Source organism: Gymnogyps californianus, chromosome 13 (genome assembly GCF_018139145.2).
Source record: "Gymnogyps californianus isolate 813 chromosome 13, ASM1813914v2, whole genome shotgun sequence".
Taxonomy (NCBI): Eukaryota; Metazoa; Chordata; class Aves; order Accipitriformes; family Cathartidae; genus Gymnogyps; species Gymnogyps californianus.
Window position 1 is genome coordinate 10,824,951 of NC_059483.1, and position 12,421 is coordinate 10,837,371.

General features: G+C 38.8%; 1 protein-coding gene across 13 annotated transcripts in view; it reads right to left on the bottom strand.

Annotated features, from left to right (window-relative positions):
- Positions 1-12,421, bottom strand: part of PXK (PX domain containing serine/threonine kinase like) — a 37,819-nt gene that overhangs the window by 18,101 nt on the left and 7,297 nt on the right. For 5 of the 13 annotated variants that reach the window (XM_050904965.1, XM_050904959.1, XM_050904958.1 and 2 more), the window contains exons 2-7: positions 8,883-8,933; positions 8,164-8,211; positions 3,330-3,516; positions 1,259-1,336; positions 1,015-1,088; positions 58-132 (exon numbers count right to left, since the gene is read on the bottom strand). In XM_050904965.1, the coding sequence (XP_050760922.1) occupies positions 58-132; positions 1,015-1,088; positions 1,259-1,336; positions 3,330-3,516; positions 8,164-8,211; positions 8,883-8,933 (513 nt within the window). The remainder of the gene's footprint in view (positions 1-57; positions 133-1,014; positions 1,089-1,258; positions 1,337-3,329; positions 3,517-8,163; positions 8,212-8,882; positions 8,934-12,421) is intronic. The other 8 variants (XM_050904971.1, XM_050904964.1, XM_050904961.1 and 5 more) reach the window with 3 other exon arrangements.

A 12,421-nucleotide genomic window follows, 5' to 3' on the forward strand; every position in this document is an offset into this window, starting at 1 on the left:
GTCCTTGACAAGCACTTTTGTGCTGGCACAATTTAAAAGTCTTCAAGTAATACTCACAGAACAGGAAGAAAGAAGTTTCACAGCATACTGTAAATCTTTGTCAGACAAGTATTTATCAGGGCCAAGATCAGCCTGGAAATAAATAGGAAAAGAATGGCATCATAATAGATGTTGCATTCCATAAAGAAAATGTGACCTACGTTCTGCTCTCACAAATTAAGACAGCTGTTTGAAGGTGTATTTTGAAGAGCAAGCAAGGAAATTACACATACAGAATGAAACGTGAAGAGGCTGAATAAGGCCATGGTTTTACAATACACAGTATCTGACCATAAATAAGTATTATTGCCTCCTTCCTCCCCCGTATCTGACGTGCATTACTACCGCTGAATGAACTCTGCCAACCCCAAACTGGGGGACTGTGTGCATTGTGAACTGATAAGGCTTAAACCCCCACCTTCTTCCTCTCCAGCAAAAAAAACTTCCCTCCTACTGCAGGCTTTTGTGATATCCGCTATCCAGTGAAGTCTCACAAACAGCTATGCTCATATAATTAAGAGGCAGCACATTTCAGCACAGGAGCATAAGCAAGTGTTCAGTAACAACAAACTGTTTGGTGTCAATACATGTCTAACTTAAAGGAGCAATTCATGCCTCTCTCACCTATTAGTTTGTCAGTACAACTGCAGATCCAAGTAAGAAAAGCCACCACTTTAAAAAGGATCACCTTGTCATTTTCAGCGAGCAAATTTATACTACACTCAACAGCTACATCATTACAACCAAAGAAACCTGAGGTGCAGGAACAGGAACAAATGACCAGGCACAGAAACTTGCAAACTGGATTTGCCACCAGAGGAAAGAAACACAAGAAGTTCCCACACCACACATCCACCTAAGGGCTTTCAAGGTTCTTTCAAAGCCTGAGCTCTTAAGTCCCTCTCTCCGTCAATATAAATGAAATAAGCCCAGTTCATTAAGAAAGACTTGAGTAGGAGATGAAAGCATATATACCCAGCTTAACATTAGCCGTTCCTTTGGTTGATTCTTAATCTTCATTAAGAAATATTTCTTACGTATTCGCCAACCTACAAAAAAAAAAAAAAGTCAGCAGCAGCTTTAATTAAACACTACTAAACCACACAGCTTACAAGCAAGACAAGGTCTGTAAGCAAAGATAGTATTGTAAACTTAGGACAACTCGTACAGTTGGAAAAAAAAAGTCAGACAAGTTTTCATGCATACATGCTCTTCTTACCTATATCTTTTAATGGTTCTACCACTTCCCACTTTGGCTCTGATCGGAAGAACATTGAAACATGCTGTAAGGCAATTTCTGGAAAGAAAAAGGAGAAGAACAACAACAACAAAAAAAAGTTTTTAAGAGACTGTATAATGTAATTATCCACATATTAGGTAAGGTTCAGTGCCAGAAAGAAGCCTGCAGGAATTCAGACTGAAAGTCAGCAAAATCCCTTTAAAAGGAAATCAGGTGAAAACACAGTTAAAGGGCATTTGCATTTTTAACCTGATAACTCAAATCCAGAGAGAAAACAGAGAAAGCACTGCCTTTGGAAAACTTAGCTTACCAGTCTGCATTTTATCTGTACTAGATCTACATTTCCAAGTCTAAATCCAATGCTCACAGCTAAGATTTCCCACACTAGGTGTACACTACATTCAATCATGAAATGTTTCTGCTATACCTGTAAAAGTGCTAACTTTTACATCTCTTTAATGGGCATCTACATTGCTATTACTACATGTAAACTATGTAAACTAATCAGTTCTGTTTCAGTATGTGTTATTCTGCCCTTTTCTGCACAGGCAAAGGTATTTTGCTAGCTATCATGATCCTATACACATTTTGGGGGGGTGGGGGGAGGACACCCTTCTGGTTACTGAATTCTCCCACAGCTGGGAACACAACTGGTTTATTCATGAAGCAATTTGAGGGCAAATCTCAGTGAGAAGTGGTGACAGCAGGGGGAGAAAGGGAATCATACCAACAGGAGTTTTCTCTAACATGGCTTATCTTGGCATAGAAACACAGCAAAAAGGTAAGGATGCACTGATCTTTCTACACTGTATCTTCCCTCTCGAAAAATACACTAGGAAAAAGAGAGAGAACAGGGCAATAAATGTCAGCTCACTGCTCCAGTATTTAAGAAATGACAAACTGATGGTGTCTCCAAAGACCTTAGGCAATGACTTGATTGCTACTGTTTTTTCAGCAAGTTGCTGGGAAGTTAATCTTGATGAAAGCGCCTAGAATTAACAGAGAAGTCACAGTGTCTCCTAGAGGATTTAAATCGCTTGCTCAGCACTAGCCAGGCAAACTGCATCCTTAAAGAGTTACTAGTAATTTACAACTCCTCCACAGCTTATCATAAACATCCGGGAAATGTTCTTTGCACTTTGAAGCTGAAGACACAAGAATGTTACATAAAGGGAGAGCAAAAAGATAAGTGAAAAGGAAGCAGTAAGTTCCTGCTTCAGTAGGCTCTGCTTTTATGAAAACAAGCTTTGCATTTTGCAAAGAGTCAGTCTGCCCATGAACTAAATCTGTGGAGTGGGTTTCCTCACTAAGAGGAAGTTTTTTTCAGTCTATAAGACAAATATTTAACAATTTCCAATGGCTGAAGCTGAAGTCAGACAAATTCAAAGAAGAAACATTTAATAATGAAGAGAACTGATCACTGGGATATCATTTTAAGGGATGCAGTGATTGTCCAGTATTTGGGGGGAGACAGTGTGTCACTTGTTCGAGCCTTGAAAAAGTACTCAACCTAGCTCAAACAATTAGTTCTAGGAAGTCTCACAACCCAAAGTGATAGTGGGAGCTAGACAAGATGACCACAATTGTTCCTGTTGATTTGAAAAACCTCAGAACCATGACAAACACAAGATTCAGTGTTCTGAAGACCAGCTGTTTTAACAGAATGCCGAGCTGGCAAACTTAACTCCACCTTACGCTCTGGTAGACAAATAATTTCCAAACACCAACCCTCCCCATTTATCACGAACTGTGAAAAAGTAGATGTCACTCTCACCAACCCCGCTCCCCCAAGTCTGCTTATATAGATCTTGACCCTCATCACTCCTCTGTAAAATAGTTCAAATATTTAGATTTGACAATCGCAGCATGATTTATGCACAGAGCTGGAGAAACATTATCATAAATAATCACATTCACAGAATGATAATGTTGAAGGTTGTTCCCCCCATCCGCCCCCCATGCTTCAGCGTAAATCCTTGCCAGCATTAATGGAAGATACACACACATGCTGAAGTGAAACTGTAATGCAGTTTTGTAATTCCTCACTTACCAGTGTAGTTTACAGAATAGCTGTTTGGGTCCAAGAACTTTTTTACCAGTTCACAGTTAGACAGTATGTGATGGGTAGTAATTACATCAAGATAGGCCTGGAGTCCCTTCTGTCTTTCAGCTATGAATTCACGCTCCATATTTCCAATCAATTTTTTTGGAGGAAGAGGTAGACTTAGAGTTGAGATCTTAAAAAGAGAGGAAAAATTACTATACTTGCTCTCAAAATGCCTCAGGGATATAAACTAGCAACCCAGAAAGTAAGAGACTCTCAGCAGCAAGCTAATTACTGGATAACTCTTTTTGTACTGTGTATATACAAGCTTTTATGTTTTTTCTAAGTACTGTTATCAGGGTGAGCTAGTCAGACGACAGCTCGCATCCCACTGTGAAGAGATTAGTAAGTGGAACAACACGGAAAATGCGAGGAGATAAATTTTTGCTAGTGAGTCATGCATTTGAGATCACTACACAAAACCTTCAGATACTAAATGGCTACAATTTTCAGCCAAATCCTTTCTATGACCTGTCTCTGCCACAGCACAAAAACAACTCACACCTTACCATTTTCCCCAGATGAGATTTATGCTTTCTTATTTCATGAAGTGCAGATTAATAACTTTCCTTTGCCTCTACTGCCTTTATAGGTAATTTAAAGCCCTTACTGTCAGTATTTTAAATCTGTAATTTCAAATATGGTGCAAATTTTCCATTTTCTCTTCTGATTTTGTTGCTGTACAGTTTTTAAACAGCTATACATCTTTCAACAAAGAAATAGCTGCAATCTACCAGTGGATGTACAGTAGTTGTTTTATGTTGACATAAGTGATCCAAAACTTCAGATAAAATCAAGAGAAATACTTTGAAATAGGATGATGAAAAAATGTACGGAAATTCAAAGCCTTATGTAAGTCAGATCAAAGAGATCATCTTTAGTGTTTATATTCAATTACGTCATGTGAATTGCCAGAATAAATTTTTCGTGTTGTTAACACATTGTCGTCCTGCAGATCAAAGCACCTGCCTTGGGTATGCTGAATCTCCATGGGAGTTACCTGTAAGAAATGCGTACTGCAGGAATCAATTACACCAGATGCAATAACCTCATTTCTAAAGCAAACAGTTCACCAGGGAGAAGACAGGGGCTTTTGGTGTTTGAACAACTTTCATTTTAACTAGTGGAAAAAGTAAAGGATTAGTTCAAAAAACTGGGGCAGAAGTAGCAATCCCTTTCCTTTTTTACCTCCTTTGAACACAGGAGTTGTTCCCCTGCTAACCTTAGCGCTTCTCCTACTTCTCCAGTTTCTGACTGCGAATCATGGGCTGAAAAAGAACTATAACTGCGTCTGAATTACAGAAGATGTTAATAAAAATCATTCTATCCACTGAGCATTTTTTAATGCTCTTTTATACCCAAGGGGGGGGGGGGGGGGGGGGGGGGGGGGGAAATCCAGGAATAAACCCAAAAGCAACAATACCACTTAGAGCCAGCAATTCACCAAATTAGTTTTAACACCAGAGGCATACAAAACTTTCATTTGGCAGACCATTCTTACTTCAATTCAAAAACACGTTTCTAAACAAAAACTACATCCATTTCTGGTATTGCTCACTTGAAAAGCACATCAAATTATAATCACCTTTACCTTCTTGACCTGACAGCTAGCTACCATCAGAGAGAAAAGGACTCTAGTTCAGATGTTTTCAAACCACTATTATTTATTTTAAAACTTATTTCAATAAATCACACATGTGCTATTTTTCAGCAAAGTAACATTCACCCCCAGGTTTTTGTAGCAATCTGCCAAAACACACAGCACAGTGAGAACACTGTCTACCACAGAAGAACACCTCACTGAGGTCCTGACCTTGCAAAGACCTCGCATGCTTTCAAACACGAGCAGTACTTCTCAGTGGCCCTAGCTCAGCACTGGAGCCAGGATGGGCTTCACCACAGAACCACCTGGGAATTAACATTCTTATCTTGAAACCACAGCCCGCTCAGGAATGTCTGTTCAAAAGCTGCAATAAAATGCTTCACAAAAGCCAGATATCTTGCTGCGAATACTGTACCACTAGTTCACTTGACAAAACAGAAGAGCAGCCAATGATCTCCACACATCTCTCTCAAATAAGCGAAGAGGAAGAAAGGCAGGACAGTCTGGAAGGAGCTTTTCAATCCAGTACACAGCTGAGCGTCAGGGAATCTGGCTTGAAACTTTCTGATGCAGATCAGGGTCACAAGGTATACACCTCTCATTATTTTCCAAGGTGTTTGGTAGGATTGCATCCCCTAGCCTAGACAGTTTCGAAATTCTCAATCTTTACTATTATTATATAGGTAGCACCAGATTAACAGCAGAGAAGTTGCATTCCAACTCAACTGCGGCTATGTGTTCAAACACAACCACCCAAACCTATAGAGGTCAAGTATGACACAAGAACTGTAAGAACGTGGGGCTTTACACCCAAAAGAAGCTCCAGCAGTTTTTCCAGCAACATTTTAGTTTTGAAGGAAGGAGACTGGGGTTTGGTATTTTCTTATTGCTCATTGCTTTATACTGGTTGGGGGGGGGGGGTGTTTTGTTTTGCTTGGAGTTGCTTGTTTGTTTGTTTACTCTAATTTCAATATACACAAGACGAGAGTTTAAAGAGTTTAAAAACAAGTCATGGGACCTGAATATTGTGATGAAATATTGTTGCTTAGAGTTCTGGATGGAAAGAACTGAGGAGTGTTGCATGTCTTAATGGATCAGAAAACTTCAGCTTCAGCATCACAAAGAGCAATTTATAAAAAGCCCCAAAACAGTGGGAGAAAAGAGCAATTTTAACATGCTTCTCGCCAGCTACTGTCTGCTGTCTCTCAAGCCGCGGCATACGGAACTAGGCTGGAGGAGCAGTGGTGTTTGTCAAAAGCAGAGTCATGCATCTTTGATAGAAGGCTTAAAACTCTCTTCCTGCCCTTCTGCTGGGCACATAATGAAGAATTACACCTCTTAGGGCAGCCCTCTGTACTAGCCAGAAAAGGCTATCTCCAAGCAGAGATACATGTTTGCCTTTCCAAACTGTGGAAAGCAGAAACAGGAGTTTGAACATCAAGGGGTGAGCAGCAGTTTTCATTGAAGGAGACCACGTGCTAAAGAACATAGCCTGTTAATTTAGCTACCCTCTGCATATCCTCCTATCCAAGTCAGAGGTATGTCTTGATGATTCTGCTTGATCTTTTCTAGCCATCCAATCAGCTGACGTTTTTGTCCCAGATCTTGGTATCTTATATCTGCAAAATCTTTCTCTCCTTTCAAATTCCTCCTTGTCCCACTCCGCAAGCTGCTGTCAAATAATTTCCTGAGCCCTCCACTTTTATTATTCACCTCTGTCTCAGATACAAAGGCCTTTTCTTTCTGTACTACATCATACATAACCTATTTACCTTCACTTTCTAGACCTTCCACCTAGGCCTAACCTTTCAGTACCTGTCATTTCTGAATTTTAAGTCTTAAAGGTTCATTGCCTTTTCTACTAAAGCTGCCTCATTTGAAAGTTAAATGAGAAGGGAACAAAGCTTTTTCATGCCTTAACACATTCTATTCCCCAGGGTTAAGAGGAGCTTGTTATAGGTGGCTGCAAAAGTGAACTCTTTCGTCTTTTTAAAACTTTCTCAACATTCTTTCTCTGTGATCTCTATCAAAACTTCACTATGGTTAAGACCACAATGACCACTATGTACTGTGACGACTAGTAGCATCTCATTTCCTCGTGTTCCCATAGGTGCTTATCGAATCTTACATCTTGGATTTCTCTGGAGCAGGAGACATCTTTGTATTGCATTGATTCAGCACATCACACAAGAGGTTTCTAGGTCATGATAAAAGTTCCTACATGCTACTGCACATTCAATAAAATAATTCCACAAGGCAACCATGTTGCATCTGTTGAATTATGACTAATTTGCCCCCCGCCTTCCACCTCCTAGCATAGGAATCGGTTATAGCAGACTATCAGAGTGCACAATTCAACATCCTTACATGTTTTTGCTCACTGAGGTTCATCAAGCAGAAGCCTGATTTGATTGGGGGAGGGGACGGAGAGGAAGTGGAAGCAATATTAAGCTCTTGAATTCACGCAACATTTAACAGGGGAAAAAAATTTCAAAGTCACAAAAATCTATCCTCAAATTGCAGAAGCATTCACTTTTTCTCTTGTTTGCCTGGTACTACGGAAATCTCGAGTAACAAGTTTCACTCCTGTAGATGCTAGTCCCTGCTGCTTCCCTCCTTTTCCCAAACACACTCATATATCCTGCTTTTTCCCACACAAACTAAAAAGAAATAATTGTCCTAAAAAGCAAAAGAAAACACACAGTAAGTCCAGTGTTTAACTAAGGAACACTTTCCAGGGATACAGAAAACCATCACATGATAAGCAGCATCTGGTAGTGCTTTTAGACGAATATAAATACTGAGACACATAGCACTTCAATGCTGAATTTATAAGGTTGGTATGTGCCTTGGCTTTCTTCGAATCAAAGGAGGAACAAATAATAACACATAAAACCGGAACAAGTCACAGTACTGAAGGGAAAGATTCAGTATCTGCCAATTTCCTCCATTCCTATATAAATTGGTCCTGTTGATGCTAAAATTAAAATTTTACAAGAGAAAACATTAAGAGTGAAAAAAGTATACATTCAAGTTACATTCGAAGTCACAGTTTCTCTTTACAGCTATGTGAATTTGTGTTTTTTCTTCACTGCAATATATAAAAATATCACAAGCCATTTTAAAAATATCCTTCTACATGACATTTTATACTTATATATCAAGGGTGAAAGTTACCTGCAAGCTATTATTAAGCAAGTCAAAGTCACTGTATCGCCTCACAATCTGCAAAATATAAAGACAAAGTTCAGGAAACATATTACTTTTCCCATTAGCATTTTACTCTTCAAAATCCATCAGAGAAAAGTAATTCCCATTTATAATCTTCTTCTTAACCATTTTTGTACAAATGCATAACTGCTGGATTTATATCACGTTGCCAGAGAGCAAAGAAGAGTTTTTAATCACATCTCGACCACAACAAAAATGCATTTTTAAACATTATCTTAAAACAGCTTAAAAAAAATATTTGCAAGCAAAGTTGTCTGCTAACAAAGCATTTTTGCCATATTAGATGCAACAACTTTTCATAGTCATCTTCATTACTACTGCTAGGTTTCATTGGTCATGCATCAGCAAGACTGTGATTTTAGCACTAAGGAAGACAAACTGGCATTTGAGATTTAAGAATGATAGTCATACCAACACACAGTAGTAACACGACAGGCATTTTTCCTGGAATATTCACAACAGCAGCAGACAACAGGCCTTCTATAGCTGACAGCAATACTGTTTTTCTCTTAGTTTTTGACCAAAAGTATTCAAGCACTTCATGTTCTCAATTCCAAGCCAACATTTCCCTCTCCAACTCAAATTTAAAAAGCTAGGAAGAGACAATTTTCAAACTCTTCCTACAAAGGCATCCTGGTTACATGAACCACAGTTTAAGAAATTACCTGCCAACTGTTTTCTGCTGAAACTCCTCTCTGAACACGGATTATGTATTCCTAATAAAAGGAAAAAGTTATTAGAAATGAGAGCTAAGGAGCTGAAGAAAGTTATTAGGTACTTCTCCAAATATGACCACTATCCAATTAGGAAACATTCAGAAAAAAAAAAATTCAGATCACGATTTTAAGCGCCTAGGTGAAGGTCAGAGCTGGGTTTGCTCACACCCATCACTAGCAGCTGTCTCTCTCTGCTTCATGGAGTAGAATTCAGAGAGGTCCAAGAGCTTGCAGGCCTGTGAAGCACTTGAACAGTTTCATTTAGTTAAGGAAAAAGACAGTAAGAGCATACTCACCACACATCTCTACCGACAACAGCTGAAGAAACCTCTCCTCACCTCCAATATCTAACAAGTAGCCCCCAGGAATTACTGCCGCCATCATAACAGAATAAAATGCCAGTAAATACCTGCAGCTGCCCAACCTCTAATTATTTTTGTACAAGAAAGGTTACCACAAAAGCTTTGGAGTACGCTTGAGGAACTAGAAGGCCTCAGTTTCTCATGATGATAATTCATCATTTACAATGCATGCTTAATGTTAATTATTTATATATTAACTATGCAGATATATCTAAATCTCAGTGAACCACTTTTAAATTTTAAGAATTAATAATTCTCCCACCACAATTACATTCATAAGCACAATTCTTTTCAGTCTTTTCATTTCAAGCTCCACTGTACCTTTTGTAGACTAAAACCTGGTCAATACAGCAGTATCTTTATTTGAGATTTATCTAATTATCTCAAGAATAGATACCAAGTATTTTGTACACCTACTTAGACATAATTCAAGGAATCCGTGATTTTGTTTACTCCTATTCTAAGTTTGAAAACAGCTCTAAAAACACTTTTGACATTTCAAAGATCATAAATGAGGCAAGTCCTTTTCCTAGAAAGCCTATAATCTCCATTTTAGATATTGTTTAATTAGCAAGGAAATAAAATTAATATCTGGGCTAAGTGTAGTAACAGATACTTCCTTTACCATTTGCATACACAAAGCTCTATAAATGCAGCTCTTTTTAAAGTCTTATTACACAGATAATCCCATGGCCACATAATTTACATTGAAAAACATGAAAATGGAGAGCCAAAAAGTAAGGTGCTGCCTGAGAAAATGCAACTCCCAACACTGAAGAGAGCTGGAGAGTACCCAGAGTCAGAAGAGGGGGAAGAAGCCACACAGGTACCTATGCTTTTACACTTCCCTTCCAATTGCACCAGTCCAACGTTGTAGGAGAGGCCTATGTCCCCAATGCCTTTTAATCACATTCATCTTTTCTGCTATGCTTGGCCAGGGGTGGCAGGACCCACCACCGGTGCTCAAAGTACCACTAAATCCCCCAGGCTTCCTCACTGAACACGCTCAGTCGCACTGCACACCTGCAGCTACAAAATTCAAAGTGAGATCCAGAAATTCTAAAACAAATACAAATTCAAGCCATGGCTCACAGTATTTCTAAGCTGGAACGTGCAAAAAGCTCTTGGCATTTGTGCCAAGCGACGCGTGAGTACCCACCCAGTTATCGCCTGCAGTGCAGCAAGCATCACATGGTAAATCATTTGTTATTCAGCTCAGATGACTTCATTCACCCCGGTACAAACTTTCAAACATATTTTATGTAAAGTGCTGAATAATTTTTCGATTTCAAATGGCACCTAATTTTGCTGAACTGCTTACATCAATAGAAGTCTTACACAAACAAAAAGGACAGATCAGAGCATTATGCATAATTTTTTTCAGATATTAAAATTAATGCTGCATTCCAAATTATCATGAATAGACAATAATGAAATAACAACAATAAACAAAGGCACTTCCAGCACCTTGAGTTTATATACCAAATTTGCCCACTCTGTAACAAGAACTCTATCTGGTGTGTACCCGCATACCAACTAGACAATAGAATTAATTGTTTGATCCATGAAGTATTATAAATTCAGCTTCACAGTTAAAAATCCATTACAGGCATTTATTAGTAACTTCTTTCAGGTACTGTGAAGCATGTTCTGGTTTTGGAAGTTGCCTTCAAAACCACACAGAACTAATTCTCCTCTTTCAAATGAAATTAAAAGCTTGAACACTGAAAAACATAAATATACCACTGGATGCAAAAAACAAAGTGGGGCACATCAGAGAATCCTTCCATAGAATTAAATTATCATTTCACTTTTACCACCATGAAAAGTAAGTAGTGTAAATCAAGAATTATGACTATTCCAGATGAGAGGCAAAGGCAACACTTATCAGATGGCATTACCTTGTGTGTTCAACCTTAACTAATGCAGAATTTATTTACTGAAGTTGCCTTCCAAAGCACAATGCTGCTCAGGCAAAAATGCTATTCCATTTTCTAAAACTCACTTAAAATATCCTTTATTATCAACAACTGTCAAATATCTGTACCAATTTTGAACCATCTAGCCTTGAGAACACATTCAAGACTAGTAAGCATGAAAACCAAAGTGATTTAAAACACTTCATGTCCCAGGAGCTTAGTTGGAAATGACAGAAATCCAAGATGTCACAAACCAAAACACATAACTATTATACTGGAATTAAAGCATCTGTTTTCAGAAAGTCAGCCTGACATGCTCTCTCCATATTCTCTTCTCTTTTTGAAATTCTCTCTTCTCTCCATTTGAAATTATAATTAAGGTATTTTCCTGCAAAACAAGAAGCCCAAATCCTCATAAATAGTAACAAAAATCCACAGAGCTGATTGCAATTCAACCAGTCTAATTATGTTTGGAAATTGTGCGACAGAAACTGATTAAAGGGACACCTGGAAACCCAGATTCACCACTGAATGTGGCTTTTCCTGTTTTGTGATGGCTGCTGCATTTTGGGAAGTAGGAAGAGGCTACTTCACACACAGCCAAAAAAATTGCAGCAACTGCTTATTCAGCAAGTCTCAAAAGAACGTTGGCTGTTTCTCTGAAAAACCACGTCTGTGATGATTCACCATGTTCAGTCATTCATCTTTTCTAGGATTTTGAAAGAAGCAGAGATATTGCTCAATCCCTCGTAGCACTTACTGTTTATCCAGCGATTAACCTTTTCTATTGTACCCCAAGAAAATGCTCTCGGGCAGGCAGAACACACAAATTAATTAGACAACCGTCAAAGCATCTTATTGCATGCCACCACTCTGATCAATATGACAGTTGTCTCTTCTGGAGAGCCTAGTGATAAACAACTCAGGGCTCAGAGCTCATTCTCACAGTAAGATTATATTAAAAAAACAGATTTGGGCCACAACTATTTTTTCCACACATACTCGAGCATTTTCCCATCCAGTTCTGCTTTGGCGCCCTAAAGCACTAACCAAGCCCCTTCTTTATGTCATGGCGTTCGCAACCTGAAAGAAGAGAGCATTACTCATCAGACGTGGTCATTAGTTCTGTCTGCATGGAAAAAGTAAGTCCCCACCACGCTCTCTCCATCAGCGCTGACCGTAATGAAGAATTGGCCACCTCAGCACT